This window comes from Lynx rufus, unplaced genomic scaffold (assembly GCF_022079265.1).
Source record: "Lynx rufus isolate CCGP_SWC_20201006 ecotype Redwood Valley unplaced genomic scaffold, mLynRuf1.p SCAF_17, whole genome shotgun sequence".
In the NCBI taxonomy this organism is placed as follows: Eukaryota; Metazoa; Chordata; class Mammalia; order Carnivora; family Felidae; genus Lynx; species Lynx rufus.
Window position 1 is genome coordinate 29,914,602 of NW_025814831.1, and position 16,672 is coordinate 29,931,273.

The following is a 16,672-nucleotide window of genomic DNA, read 5'->3' on the forward strand; positions in this document are numbered from 1 at the left end:
AGCACAAGGGCCTGGATGTTTCCCACAAACATGCATTGTATGCCTTGCACAGTTTATAAATTTGAATTAGTTGCCAAAATGTCAAACATGAGAGTTTTCACATGAAACTTAGAATATCTTAAGAATTGGAAGATCTCGTAAAATAATGCTTTCTATGTGGCAGCAGTGGCTTGAGTTGAGTAGCCAGTGTACCCTTTGGTTGCCTATTTGCCATAATCCCTGCAACTCCCTCATGTCCTTGCACTCAGCCTGCTTCACTCATTTGTTATCTGCTTTTAACCCCATAGATATTTGAGTTTATGAACTCCTCCCCATAGATATTTGAGTTTATGAACTCCTCCTTGGGCTATTATGTCACTTTGAATTCGGAGAGGGGAGGGCACTTCTAACTGTGTAAAAATCACCAAAAATACTATATCTGTTCTTAGCAGATCCTGTTAATGTCCTGCCAAATATATTTTTTCATGTTCTTTTGCTTTTTCAGTTGTTAAATGGCATAATTAGAAATGGTTGTCTTTTAGAGAATGCATGGTTGAAGAGTAATATGTGGTTATATTACTTTCAGTCCTAATTGTTGAGAGAAAACATTTTGTGGTATTTATGACTACTCTTCAAGTCAGTGTACTCAACATCTACATTCTGTTTTAGATTTCCCAGATTTTCTCCTCTGTAATAAATCATACTTACTGCTTACCTTCATTCTGGATCCTTTTCTTTAAGAAAGAGGGAATATCTGCTGCCTCTTTCCTTGTCTTCCTGTTTTTTAAATCCCATGCCCTTATGTAAATTTTACCTTCTTTTGTATTTTATTAGATGCACCTTTTATGATTTGGGTTTTTTTTTCCCCTTTTGAAGTCCATTGTAACAAATTTCTGAAGAAAAAAAAAGACAATCTCAAGAGTTATCAGAAGATTTCCAATTATCCTTGGTTTCATTATTTCCTATAACATGATCAACTAATATGTCAAACACTGACCTCTTCTAGATTACAAACAAATTCATCAACTTTTGGAGTCATCTTTTTTAATTTGTATTCATGAAAACACAGTGGTTCTTGAGCTCAAATCACACTATGTAAAACATACTAGGGAGTATGCTAGGCTATCTAGATATAAAGATGAGCAAGACAATCTTTTTTTTTTTTTTTTTTTTTTTTTTTTTTTAGCTCTTTCTCATTTTTAGGTAACTATTTGACACTTCTTTTTTCCTTAAGCCTCCAGAATTTCTTACTCTGTTCTCTTTCAGCTGATGACCTCGCTTCTTACGTCACTGAAAAAATAGAATCAATCAGAAGAAAACTCTAGCATGCGCTGGCACCGCATCTACTCACCTACCTACATCCATGCCCATATGCTCTGTTTTCCCTCCTATTCAGGAGATGAACTGTATGAGCTCCTAGCCGAGACCATCTCCTCCACTAGATTCTTATTATTCCAGTTCTTTATTACTCCAGCAATGCTCCCCACACTCTTTTCCGTATCAGTTTTTCTTTCTTATAGTGGATCAAAACAAATCGTCTTTATTTAAAAAATGTTTCTTCTTGGTGCCTTCAGTTTCTGCTCTCCCTTCCTCTGTTAAACCTATTTAATCAGTCTTTTTACCTTCCCCACTCCACCAAAGCTGTTCTTGTCAAGTTTTTTTCTGTATCATTATTCTAAAGGTCCTACCTACCCCCTTACCTGACCTATCAGCAGATCTCTCATAGTCCATTCCTCCCCTGCTATAAAACACAGTTCATCTGGAGTTCAGGGATCCTGCTCTTGGTTTTCCCTCATATTGCTGCCTACTTCCCAGTCTGTGGACTCTTCTCTACCTACACCTCTCCCTTGATGATCTCATCCAGTGTCATAGATTTAAATACCATCTCTGTGCCAATGACTGAAATTTCTATCTTGACATTGCCTCTTGACTTCATAGTGGTGTTTCCATCATAGAAGCAATATAGCATAGGGGCTAGGGCACAGACTCTGAAGAGTCAGGTTCTTGCATTTAATCTTGGCTCAGCCACTTACTAGCTTTGTGACCTTGGGAAAGGTTCTTAACTATTCTGTATCTCAGTTTCCCCTCTATAAAAAAAAATAATACCAACCTCATGTGATTATTGTGAAAATTAAATAAGTAAATATTAGCAAAGTGCACAAAACAGCCTGCGATAGTGGGCAACTGTTAGGTATTGTCGTCGTCGTCGTCGTCATCATCATCATCATCATCATCATCAAACACTTTATATGAGGCATTTCATACTCCCGTGTCACAGACCTAATTCCTAATCTTTTCCTCCCAAACTACTTTCCCCTAATCTTCCCCATCTCACTATACAACAACTCTGTACCTGTGCTCTGGCTAAAAATCCTGGATCTAATCTTTACTCCTCTCTTTCTGTTGTACCCTCTATCTATTCCATCAACAGTTTCTGTCTCATTACCTCTGCACTGCTGCCCTGATCCAAGCCATCTTCTCCTCTCACCTGAGTCATTGCAGTGGTGTTCTACTTCTGCTTTCATTGTTGTTCCCCTTACCATCTGTTCGCAAGATATCAGCCTGAGTGATCTTTTTAAGACAGAGGGCTCATTGTGTTGTTCCACTGCCCCAGATCCTCCAGTAGCTTTTTGCCCTACTCAGAATAAAAGCCAGAGTCTTTTAGGCCTTCTAGGCCATAGTACATGAATTCCCACTGTCCCTTCTCCTATCTTCTACTCTCCCTCAGTTCCATCCACCCTAGCTTCTTGGATATTCCTTGAACCCACTAGCTATGCTTCCGCTTCAGGACCTTTGCACTTGCTGTAACCTCTATTCTGGAATACACATCATCCAGATATATGCATGGCTCACTTCATCTCTTTCCATTCCTTCTTCAAAAGCCCCATTCTCAGTGAGGCATTCACTGAGAACCTCATTTTAAATTCCAAATACCACCTTTCTCTATATACACATACTTTGTGTTCTTCCTCTTTGCTTTATTTTTCTCTGATAGGGCTTATCACCATTTGCCATACCATACAGTTTATTTATTTGTCTTTTCTTCGCTAAAACATAAGCTCTCTTAAGACTGAAATCTTCACTTATTTTGTTCACTGCTGAATCTTTAATGCCTAAAATAGTATGTGACCCATAGGACCTGCTCCAAAATATTTGAATTAGTGACTGAATAAATGAATGAATGACAAATGCACTGCTTTCAAGTTCAACCTGTAGTGGAAGGAATCAGGTAAAGAAATGGTTACCAAATCATGTGACAGAAACAGGTATTACTAGAGCAGAGAGGAAGATTGAATGTGAGAGTGTGATGAAGGCTTCTAGGAGGAGGTGACACCTAAGGCTGAGATGTAAAACAATGACTTCCAGTTAAACGAAGAGGAGAAAGTCATTTCCGACAGAAGGAACAGCATTCACAGGACCACTGGGATGAGAGAGAAACATGCTCTCCTACTCACTCATTCATTCAAGCTAGGGATATGCAGAAGGAAACAGATGCCCCAAGCTTTGAGTATGGTTGACCAAGCATCGGGGAATTGTTCATTGTGAGAAGGGGCATGATGAATTTGGTTTTAGACAGGTTGAATTTGAGATACCTATGGAATCTTCATAGTATTAGAATAATCCCTAGGTTCCCCGCTTCTGACAATTGAAAGTGACTTAGCAAACTGGAAGAGCTGAACTGCCTCCAGAAATCTTTCTTTGCTGTTTGTTTCAACCTTCATGCTGTTTGCTACCTTTAAAGGCTCCTCTCACTTATAATGCAGGAAATATAGTGTAACTTAATGTCCCAGATTAAAGGGTTACTGTAGTGTTAGTGAAACAGCCATTAGAGATAATGCCAGCCTCAAATACTGGTGAAAGTTGTGTTTCTTTCCCTTTGCCATTTTGTCCTTTAGGGAATATTCACTGTATCTTGGAATTATAAGACAGAATTTGTTCCTTATACAGTTCTGTTCGTAAATTCAAATATCATTTTAAGGTCTTTGTCAGATTTAAAAAAAAAATGAAGCCCATTTTTCTGTGAAACAAAAGCTTCTTACTCATTTATTACAAGGCATACCATGTTATAGTTGCCTGTTAGCATGTCATTACTCTGTAATGACTGGGTTATCTCTGTGTGTAGGTGTGACAGAAAGACTGACCAGTGATTCTTTACATGTTGGGTACACTCGAAGATCATTTTGGTTTGTAGAGAAAGAACGTTGCACAATAGAGTGGCAAATTACTATTGCTCAGAAAGAGTGACTTGCTCTGCCTTTCCTGCCCAAAGTGGTCTGTTTGCTGCAGTTGCTTCTTAACATTTCATTTATGCCAAATTATGCTTCCTGTGTGTCTTTACAGCATTTATTTGCTTTGGCTTAAACATTAGAACAGCTGTTTAACCTTTTTGCTCTTATCTACTATCATACATCTAGCAGAATTGTCTTGCCTGCAAATATCACTTCTATTTATGTTGATTAATTGCACGTTCTTATCTCATTGGTGATCTTGGGAATCAGAACTTTGGAGTTGGGCAGCACTGAGATCTGAGTTGCATTTTGAAACAATAGATAGCATATAAGCACATTTGTAAAAGAAAGAAGGAAAGGAGAAGGGAAAGATAGGGAAGGAAAAAGGAAAGAAAAGAAAGAAAGAAAAGGGAAGGGAAGGGAGAAGGGAAAGAAAGGGAAGAAAAAGAATAAGGATAATTCAGAGATATAATTCCAAATGAGTCTAATATTTCAATATTGTCTTTCCAAAAAGATTTAATTAGTGGTTACTTTTCAGGGATTATGATGATTTACATCAGAGGTTGGCAAACTATGGCCCACTGTTTTTATAAATAAAGCTTTATGGGAACAAAGCTATGCCCATTTGTTTACATATTGTCTGTGGCTGCTTTTCCACTACAGTAGCAGAGTTAATTCGTTGTGACATAGACTCTATAACCTGCAAAGCTTTAAATATTTGACATCTTGTCCCTCACAGAAAGTTTGCCAATCTCTGATTTAAACAGTTTAAAAACGTATTTCTCCAACTCGAAGTCTGAAGTACTTCCCTAGATAATACCAATATGTAAAATTAAAGAGCAACCATAAGGATATGCTTACCAAGACTATCACCAATACGTGATCATCATCCTTTTTCTTTCTTTAAGTGATGTCTACTTTTTAAAAACAAGCAAACAATCTTTGGAGATAGGTAGGTAGATAACAGTTCTTTGTTGTAATTAGTTATTTCAATTGCCTTTTATTGTGAGTAGCTTTTATATTTAGGGGAAAGTGATCTTGCAGTGTACTTAGCTAAAGTTACTATTTCTGTGTCAGTTTTGCAATCATTTTGTTTCTTCGCTTATATTTTCATTTGAACATTACCTGTGCATTTCTCTTACTTGCACTACAAGTTTCTTAATTCAATAATTTGTAATAGATCCACTAACTGCTATCATTTTCTCTTAATATCAGAGTCTGTTTAATTTCTGTATTGGCTTATGTCTACCTATATAAAAAAGTGCTTATGGCAGATGTTAATTTTAAAATTCTAAGTTGGACTTATAGAGAGTTGCATGGTTTCTAGCTCAGTTATACTTGACATTTGTCATGTTTCACTCATAGGTTAGTGTGATCTTCTCAGATTTTACCAGTTTAAATATGAAGTTACTTAAGTTCCGTCCATGTTATTAAACGCATCTTCTTTCCTTGAAGAATAAGCAATTTTCTTTTTGTTGTAAAACCATGTTTTTCATAAGTGACTAATCAATGTGAGCTACCTATAACTTTGAAATTATTTAAAAAATAGTTTTGGAACAATGGTAATGAAGTATTATATAGTCTTTTTTTAAGGGGTGTTTGCATCACTAAGATGTACCTAAATTCTGTATTTCATACTTGCTCTGGGTTATCTTTGTATTTCAGTCTTTCGGTTAGCTAACTTTGACCTTCCCTCCTAGGATATTGGCTTGAATAGACATTTTTAGGGCACATAAAAGCAAAAACTTTGATCTTCTATGACTTTTATCATTTTCTGAAAAGTGCTTGGCGATCTTAGTTTATATTATCAGAATGGAAGACTATAAAATGCACAAATACTACAGGAGCATTGCTACCATAGAATATGTATGATGAAGTCTGGACTTAAATTCAGCTACAGGTGTCTTTGAGTGTTAATATCTCAACATCTGATTGAAGTAACTATATGTATCCAAGAATCGGCACCCAAATGTGGGAACAAATACAAGAAGAACTCATACTATGTTTTCTTCCCCTATTTAGAAGATCAAAGGCCATGGAATATGATAAATACAGTGACTCAGTGATATATTAGTACAATACCATAAAATTTATTATATAGGCATACCTCAAAAAGCAGAGATGTTTTCATAACAGTGTAATTGGGCCAAGAAAATGTTATATTTTGCTACATATGGTAAGGAGACTAAATGAGGAACAATCCCATTCTAAAATGACCTTTGAGGGGCACCTGGCTGGCTCAGTCAGAGGAACATGCAACTCTTGTTCTCGGGATCATGAGTCTGAGCCCCACGTTAGGTGTAGAGATTACTTAAATAATGACCTTTGATTTTTTTTCTGCTTTCAGTCTCCCAACCTGGAAGTAGTCCTATCTGTTGACTCAGATGCTGAGCACTGCAGACTACAGTTGAACAATCAGTGGACTGATAAAGCTGCAAATTTAAATTTCTTACACAGGATTTTCACTGTCATTTGTCAGTCTTCTGTGTTACTGATCAACTTTCCCTTATTCCCTTTAGTAGATATTTAGCAACTTTATTCCTTCAGCAGATATTTCTTTTTCTTTTTTTCGTAATGTTTATTTTTGAGAGAGACAGAGTGTGAGCGGGAGTGGGGCAGAGAGAGGGGGAGACATAGAATCCAAAGCAGGCTCCAGGCTCTGAGCTGCCAGCACAGAGCCAATGTGGGGCTCAAACCAACAAACCGTGAGATCACGACCTAAGCCAAAGTTGGACACTTAACCAGCTGAGCCACCCAGGCACTCCCAGCAGATATTTCTTAAACTCCTGTACTGTGTCAGGCATTGTTCTAAGCTCTGAGGTTACAACAGTAAATAATAAAGATGGAAAAAATCCTTGCCCTCATGGAGCAAATCCATGGTGCAAAAGCTTAGGGTGACTGTCCGAGCCCCACTCAGACCTCTTCTGTAAAGGCCCCTGCTACTATGTGGATACTGGGTCCCAGCACCTATTTTTTATCTTTTTTGTCAACTTTTAAATTGTGTTTTATTGAAGTATAGTGGACACACAATGTTACATTAGTTTCAGGTGTACAACATAGAGGTGCAACAAGTCTATACATTATGCTATGCTCACCACAAGTGTAGCTTCCATCTGTCACTACAATGCTATTACAGTACCATTGACTATATTTGTCATTATGACTGATTCGTTCCATAACTGGAAGCCTGTATATCCCACTCCCATTGACCTATTTAGTCCATTCCTCCCCCCTTTCCCTCTCTCATCAGTGTGTTCTCTGTATTTATGGATCTGTTTCTGCTGGGGGGTTTTGTTTGTTTTTTAGATTCTACCTACAAGTGAAATCATATGATATTTGTCTTTCTCTATCTGACTTATTTCACTTAGCATAATACCCTCTAGGTCCATCCATGTTGTCACAAATGATAGGATCTCGTTCTTTTTTATATTCCTTTGTGTGTGTGCTTTACCCTTCTTTATCCATTCATCTATCGATGGACGCTGGGGTTGCTTCCATATCTTGGCTGATGTAAATAATGCTGCAATAAATACATGGGTGCATATATCTTTACAAATTAGTGTTTTCATTTTCTTTGGGTAAATACCCAGTAGTGGAATTACTGGATCATATGGTATTTCTATTTAATTTTTTCAATGGCTGCATCAGTTTACATTCCCACAACAGTACATGAGGGTTTCCTTTTCTCCACATCCTCGCCAGCACTTGTTATTTTTTTGTCTTTTTTATTCTAGCCATTCTTACAGGTCTGAAGTGATATCTCATTGTGGTTTTGATTTGTATTTCCTTGCTACTATAGTGATGTTGAACATCTGTGTATGCATCTGTTGGCTATCTGTATGTCTTCTTTGGAAAAGTGCCCATTCAGGTCCTCTGCTCATTTTTAATCAGATTATTTAGGGTTTTTTGGTGTTGAGTATTTTGAATATTAACCCCTTATTGGATATATAATTTGTAAATATCTTCTCCCATTCAGTAGGTTGCCTTTTCATTTTGTGCATGGTTTCCTTTGCTGTGCAAAAGCTTAGGAAAGGTTTTTTGAAGAGAGTATTTAATATTTACAGATTCTTCTTGCCTTTCATTTACTTCTCAACCCAACCTAGTCTGACTTCCACTTCTGTGTTAGTCAAGACCTCCAGAAAAACAGAACCACCGTCTGTTTTCTCTTTCTGTGTGCATGTATACACACATATATGTATATGTATATATTTAGATATCTATATTTATACATATATAGAGAGGGAGGGGCTTAAGAATTGGGGCAGGCAAGTCTGAAATGTATAGGGCCAGCCAGCAGGCTGGACGCTCAGGCAGAATTTCTGCATTAGAGACTTGAGGCAAAATCTCTTCTCAGGGAAGCCTGTTTTTAACCCTTAAGGTATTCAACTGATTAGATGAGTCCTACCAGTATTATCAAGGGTAATCTCCTTTATCCAAAGTCAGTTGCTTGTAAATATTAATCACATCTACAAAATATCTTCAAAGCAACATCTAGACTACTGTTTGACCAAAAAACTGTGTGATCATAGCATAGCCAATTTGACACACAAAATTAACCATTACAACTCTATCACTCTACCACATCTTCTTCATTGCTAAATCCAGTGGACACTTTTCACATCTTTTCTTGCTTAATCACTTTGCAACACTTGACATTTTGGACCGCCTACTGTTTCTTGAAACCCTTCTCACTTAGTTTCAATAACCCTAGTCTCTCCATTCTTCTGTCCCTTTGGCTATTCTTTTTCTGATGCTTCAGAGACTCATTTTCTCCCAATTATTTAATTATTGATATTCTCTCCAGGTCTTGGCCCTCTTTTTACTCCCATGATTGATATTTCCCAAACTAAAATTCCATCTTAGAATTCTCTACTGAGATTCAGACCTAAATATCCAATAACCTGTTGTTTATCTCTACCTGGATATTGCATAGGCATCCCAAACTTTGCTTGTCTAAAACTGAAATCCTGTTCTTCCCCTCTCAAACTTGTTTTTGCATCTCTTCTTTTCTCTTAGTTTGTGGTACCGTCTTTACCTAATTACCCAAGTCAGGAACCTGAGAGGGATCTTCCTATTTCTCTCTTATATTTTCCATTTAAAACTTTCTCATCTGTATCCCAATCTCAATGAAAAGAGCTTAACCCTCATTTTCTGCCATCTGGAATCATGTTATAGTCTTTCAGCCTCCTTTTCAGTCTCTTTCCAACCCATCTATACTGCTGCCACAGTGATATTTTTTAAATGCATTTAAAAATTCAGTCAGTAGCTTCTAATTGCCTATGTAATTAAGATAGAATTCTTAAGTAAGTGTACAAGGCTCTCCATGGCTAGGCCTTTCCTATGCTTTATCTTCCTCTGCTCCTCGCTTACCCATCCCACTTTCAAGCTTTTAAAGAGCACAGACTTGCCATGTTGTTTGCTTCCATATCCTGTGCTGCTGTTTCTTTTGCCTGCCATGTCCACAACCTCTGTCACTTCCCTGACTCCTTACCCCTACCTTGTGCATCTAGAGAAATTATTTCAGAACCTAGTTTGATCTTCTCCTTTGAATAACCTTCCTTGATTCCACAAATAGATTTGACCATGCCTCCTTGCTGACATCATTATACATTTTTCAGCTCTACTATAACACTTCCTACTATATTATTTATCTTTTGTTTAATCACCTTTCAGTGGGCTGTAAACTTTTAAGTGTTTCTGCTGCCTGGCATGTGCTAGGCTCTTATCAGATGTGTGGTGATAGTGGAGATGATGAGCCCAGAGTAAAGCACACAGTTCCATTTAAATAAGGCCATACCTTCCATATGGAGGAGCTCTGGGCTTGGGCACATACAGAGGAGAATGGTAGACATTTCTTTATCCTCTTCTGTCCCTTCTAGAGGCTGCTGCAACTTTTTACTACCAGTTTCCTTTTAATTTATACTTTTTAATGATGTTCTAACACCTATTCTCAGCGTTTATTTTGCGTTCCTTTTATTTTGCTTGTATCCTTGGAGCATTTGAAAAGACAGGAAGCTGTTAAATTACTGTTACAAAGTCCCACTGTCTCATTTTCATTCCATCACAAGAGAAATCCTACATCAGCTTGTTCTCACATGATTCTTGTGTGCCAAAAGAAGTCTTTTCTCAGCCAGTAAAAAGAATTCATGTAATAATAATAGTATTTTTTTTAATTTTTTTAAATCCTCCTATGTCCCCAAAATGTCTCCATGCATTTAATGTCAAATTAAAAACTAAACCAGTTCTGTGTTAATCCTGAGAGAAGAAATAATGGTCTTTAAAGATTATTATAGAAATAATGAAGACTTCTTGGGTATTTAACATGAAAATTTCAGATGACCAAGGGTTCTGCTGTACACATTGGAGTCAGAGGATAGGTCAGCATCTCAATTTAGACCTATGTATATTGCTTTTTACTGTAAATACGTTTGTAGAAGATACTTGTGGTGTAACTCCTTATGTATTAATATTTACCTGACTCTTGGTTTTCTTGGTTGATTTTTTAAAGGGGTGAAGAATCTACTTATGAATTCTTTGCCCTTTATGGAATGTGATATCATGGTTTTGAGTCCACCTGTCCCTTCCCCCTTACTTAATTTTATCTTATTGTTTTGCCTTGTGTTTCTACAATAATGGCTTTGGCTTGTTTTTTTCCTGAATGTTTCTGCAGTTTGGTTTGAGTATCTGGCTTTGGGCACCCCTCCTGAACTCGGACTCCATCTGTACTTGTGACTTTTGGAAGGCAGAAGTCAGTGTTTTCTATTGAAGATGACTTTTTTTTAAATATTATATATCTATGTGTCTCCCCCCCTTCCTTTTTGGTTTCTCTTAAAAGACTGGAAAGAAAGCAGTTAAGGCAGTCCTGTGGGTATCAGCAGATGGACTCAGAGTTGTGGATGAAAAAACTAAGGTAAACATTTTATATGCTTTAATGTGTTACTGCTCATGTTTTTTAAATTTTATCCCTAATGATCAGATATAATGCCATTAAGCTGCTGCACTCACTCTATCCTTCCACTTTGTCCAAAGTACAGTCTTCTGAGATACTAGTGTTCAGGAAATGAAATTAGTTACTCATTTACCTTATAAAAAATACAATTCTCTCAGTATTTTGCTCTACATGACAGCATGTTTATGTAGTTGGCATTTGAACTTAATGTTAAGATTTCGTTCTTACACATTTTAAGAAAATGTTTAACCCCACAGATTTGGTGTAAAAGATGATGGACCTTTTACCAAATTAAAAAAAAAAAAAGGCCACACCTGAAGTTTCTTCTTGTTCCTTAATAAAGGGAACTATATTCTTAGAAAGTGATATTTGAAATGATTAACCTGCCATTTAACCAAACACCCAATTTAAATGAAATCTTAAGGACTAGTAAATGGCTTATTTGGTTAACATTTACTTAGAATCTACATAATATCTCAAATCATAAGTGGCATTTATCATTTGAAAGAAAATGATCCTACATGCATAAAGAATAAAGACATAGAGAGGGGCAGGTGGGTGATGCGCATTGCGGAGGGCAGTTGTTGGGATGAGCTCTGGGTGTTGTATGGAAACCACTTTGATGATAAATTATATTAAGAAAAGAGAGAGACATAGACTCTGACCTTAGAGACCATAAAAGTGTTATATAAGCACATTTAATCATTAATTAAAATTTCCTAAGAGACCTAAAGCCTGGAGAAATTTTAACATGAAGGCAATTTTTCTAAAAAAAATCATGTATTATTGAAGGGTTGGGGGGGGGGAGTCTGCAGGTAAAGAGCAGTTTTGATGGGTAACTTGTCTGATACATTTTAAGTGACTTAATACAGCTGCATGAGTTCTTTTGACCTTCCATCTAAGGCTTTTTTTTAATTTCAAGAGAAGTGGTACCCTTTTTTTAATGTATGTTTATTTTTGAGAGACAGAGTATAAGCGGGGGAGGGGCAGAGAGAGGGAGACACAGAATTGCAAGCAGGCTCCAGGCTCTGAGCTGTCAGCACAAGAGCCCAGCTCAGGGCTCAGACTCACGAACTGCGAGATGATGACCTGAGCCGAAGTTGGACACTCAACTGACTGCGCCACCCAGGCGCCCCTCTACACATCTTTTAAAGCTTTAAAAGCTTAAATGTACTGCCTTCTTAAAATTTGTTTTGTAGTCCTCTGCCCTGCTCTTATATGCTTGCCATAAAAGGAATATGTGAGCCAAAGTAGGACACTTAACCGACTGGGCCACCCAGGCGTCCCAAGAAGTGGTACTCTTAAATGTACATTATTATTGAAAACAATGATCATTTAAATTTATTGTTAAGAACTTATGTATTTTTTTAATGTTTTGGATGAAATGTGTTATACATGGAGGCTATGTTTTTAATTGTTTTATACCAGTTAGAAAGTGATTTTGCCCCCTGCTGGCTACTTGTAGCACTGGTATTAAATTGGTTCTTTTTCCACCTTTAGTGATAATAGTAATTGGTGGCTTTTCACCCTTGGACTCATCAGGAATGGAAAAGAAATTTTGCAGTGCATATAGTCTATAAAGGGCTCATATTTAGAATATATAAAGAACTCCTACATATCAATAAGAAAAATGACAGACAATCCAAAAGAAGAATCACTTTGCTAAAGAGGAAATTCATAGTAAGCACGTTATGCAAAATAAAATCATAATGAGCCATTATGGTGATGCTTTATAAAAACTATTTTGTTTGATTTTATGTTTTAGCTCTTACAGCCCCACCTCAGCATCTAGGGATTCTAGACTGGGAATATCACATAGAAGAATCTCAGAGCCTCAAGATTTTAAAAAACATTCTGTGTAATGTTTATACTGTGTGTATACAGTGCCATTCAGCAAGTATATAAAAAAGTCATAGTTAAAGTTAAATGATCACTAAGTTAATATAAGTTATATGGGAATCAAATGAGATATAGTGATTTACATATATTATCAAATTGAGCATGGAATATACCATGATAAAACTAAAAGCAGCAAGCATATGTTTTATAACAGAAGATGAAGTGAGAGAGGCATCCGGGCAGAGTGCCTCTTGGGATTTCTCCTAAGTCAAATTCTTAGTATTCAGGCTGCTGGCCTCAGATCTAGCTATTTCATAGTCTCAATTCATTTGTTGTGGAGACTCTATTGTGAAGTGAACATCCTGTGTTTATTCTGAGAAGCTTGAATAACTTGATAAGTCCTCTGTTCCTTTGTGCTTCCCTTTTTCTAGGACCTCATAGTTGACCAGACAATAGAAAAAGTTTCTTTCTGTGCTCCGGATAGGAACTTTGATAGAGCCTTCTCTTACATATGTCGTGATGGCACCACTCGGCGCTGGATCTGTCATTGCTTCATGGCTGTCAAGGACACAGTGAGTCCAACAGTGTGGATTTCATCATGACTAGCCTCAGTTGGCCAAGCAATTTCCACTGCGTTTTTTTTTTTCAAATGTTTCATTTATTTATTTTGAGAGTGAGAGAGCGAGCGTGTGCACAAGCATGAGTACGGGGAGGGGCGGAGAGAGAGGGAGACAGAGATCCCAAGATGCAGGGCTCAAACCCATGAGCAGTGAGATCATGACCTGAGCTGAAGTCAGACACTTAACCAACTGAGCCACCCTGGTGCCCCTCCACTACATTTCTAACATGTATCTGCTGTTACAGCACTTGGAAGTGTCAAACTAGCCTGCTTTTACTCCTTTTATTCAAGTAGTTCACACTCTTGGTGTGACCCTGAGCCCACAGAGCTCCATAATTAGCTGAGATCCAAGGTCATTAAAGGAAAGTAAAAGTGCTCTGGTGATGGTTGCTGCTAAACTTTACTTGAAACTTTTCATTATTAGAACTGTGTTCAAGATTCTTACATGTATTTATTTGCTAATACATCTGGGTATAGATACTGACATTGAAAGGTGCTTATAAATTTATTTGCAAAGAAATTCTATAAATGAAAGAGCTGAGTTGGAGTATATTTTCAATTAATTAAGAAATAAAAATACTGGGGCACCTGGCTGGCTCAGTCAGTGGAGCGTGTGATTCTTGATCTCGGGGTCATGAATTCAGACCCCACATTGGGGGGTAGAGATTACTTTAAAGAAAAAAAAAAACTAAATTATGGTACATTGAATTTCTGGCATGCCAGAAATTGTTGCATAGTAGAAATTTTTGGTTTTGTTTAAAAATGGAGAATAATTAACCTATTATCCTTCATGTAAATTACCCAAAATTCTGACTTGAAAGACAAGTCTCTTAGATGATGATGATCTTAACTACAGTAGAGCATTGAATGTGTAATTGTAATTACTGAGTTTTATATATTTTTTTACTTGAGAGAGAAAGAGCATGAGTGGCGCAGAGGAGCAGAGGGAGAGAGAGAGAATCTTAAGCAGGCTCCACACTCAGCACTGAGCCTGATGCAGGGCTCAATCCCATGACCCTGGCATCATGACCTGAGCCAATATCAAGAGTCAGATGCTCAACTGACTGAGCCACCTAGACACCCCTGTAATTACTGAGTTTAAAAAAATTTTTTCAATGTTTATTTATTTTTTAGAGAGAGAGAGAGAGAGAGAGAGAGAGACACCAAGTACAAGCAGGGGAGGGCAGAGAGAGAGGGAGACACAGAATCCCAAGCAGGCTCTGGGCTCTGAGCTGTCCACACAGAGCCCGCCGCAAGGCAGAACCCATAAACCACAAGATCATGACCTGAGCCAAAGTCAGACGCTTAACCGACTGAGCCACCTACCCATCCCATTTTACTGAGTTTTTTGTAAGGCCAGACAGAATAAGGCAGTATAGTCATTCCAGAAGGCTACAACTCAATAAAATCTTGCCAGTGTTTAATCTAAAAGGGAAGTGGTGGCTGTACTCTAAAATTCACCAAAATGTTTTTTCAAAGCTGTTGGAGACAGCGCTATAAACTGTTAAGAGTCCAGGCTCTGACTCAGATCTGGGTTTCAGGCCTTGTTCTGGTACTTACTAACTATGGGATTTAGGGAAAGTTACTTGACATTCTTTAAGTCTTAGTTTCCACTTCTATAAAATGAAGATAACAATTGTGAAGATTAAAGTAGATAATTGATATAAGCACTCTTAGTATAGAGTCTGACACATGATAACTGCTCTGAAAACCGTGGCTAATATTGTCAAAGCTGTACCTCCTTGGTTTGACACAGTGTGTTAATGAGTTGAAGTAAATAAACTACACTTTCTTCCTTTGTCTCTCAGATCTTAAGCCATAAAGCAGTGCATTTTGCTATCACTATACTCACAAAATCAAGAGTTCAAGAGTTTCCTTATATTAATTTAAAAACTGTTTTATTGTCAAATCCTGGTATTTCATTTCAGGCTGTTTGAATCTCCTTGGCCAATGGTTCTTCTGTATCAGAATCACCTGGAGGGCTTGATAAAAACAGTTTGCTAGGCCCCACCTTCAAGAGTTTTTCATTCAGTGGGTCTCAGATGGGGCTTGGGGAGGGTCTGTCTTCAAGAACTTCTGCCCTAGGCCTAGGAGCAATAATAAACTTCTTTGGACAATAGCTCTGTCCTTGTAACAGAACTGTGTTCAAAAGCAGACAGGTTCTAAAACTCCGGTTCTCTTTCCTATTTCATGCTTCAGTGCCCTACCCTTGTATCATCCTCCTAAGAAGGTAGATGGAAACTCATATGGACTCATAAAAAGTAACTCATTCTTTTAATAAGCAATAAGCAATTATGTGAAATATTACAGTTTACATTTGTGTGATATTTTAGGGACAAAAGGCATTTCCGACATTACTCCTCCTTATGATATCTGATATTGGCATATAAAATTCAGGGAAATTACTTGAACCATATGTAGGAGCAGCTACAGCTACCTACATGGTGTGATTTTGAAAACTCCACAAAGGGCTCTCTGTTCTCAAATATCTCTTCTTACTATTAGTGATGCCAAAAGTTACTATATCGTCTCTAACTTTGTTATTTCACAATTAGGGATATGCTTTAAAATACAGATAACCCTGTTGAAAATAATCCATTGAGTTTATTAAATTTAGGTAATCCAGCATTTCTTTAAAATAATGTTAAATTTATATAAGCTCTCTTCTCACACAGACAAATCAGTTTTATCTAATTCCTTTTTAAGTGTACAGTGTGGGTGAAAACCTACTTTAATTTTTGCCTGTGTGTGGTTGAGAGGGAGAGTTGTGAGAGAGCTAGAAGATAGGAAAGGGGGACAGCATCAAAGCAATGAGGGTCTAGAATGGGGTAGGCTGTTGGGGAGGGGAGTGTGGCATTTGGATAGAGGAGACTGAGAAAGCTGAGCTTTCCTTTTCATAATTCCCTTGTCGTTGCTGGAGTTGTATTAGTTATCCAAAGTCTTAGGTTTGTACCTTTTGTTCTTGGTTTGCACATTTTGTCCTAGATATGTTGACAGTCTATTCAAGCTCCTGAAACTTGCCTGCCTTTCTAGTAGTTTCTTAGAAATGCTGGTACA

The 16,672-nt window shown here is 37.4% G+C and overlaps 1 protein-coding gene across 8 annotated transcripts in view; it reads left to right on the top strand.

The window, feature by feature from the left end:
* Positions 1-16,672, top strand: part of NUMB (NUMB endocytic adaptor protein) — a 197,822-nt gene that overhangs the window by 165,245 nt on the left and 15,905 nt on the right. For all 8 annotated transcript variants that reach the window (XM_047079394.1, XM_047079392.1, XM_047079399.1 and 5 more), the window contains 2 exons: positions 11,044-11,118; positions 13,428-13,568. In XM_047079394.1, the coding sequence (XP_046935350.1) occupies positions 11,044-11,118; positions 13,428-13,568 (216 nt within the window). The remainder of the gene's footprint in view (positions 1-11,043; positions 11,119-13,427; positions 13,569-16,672) is intronic.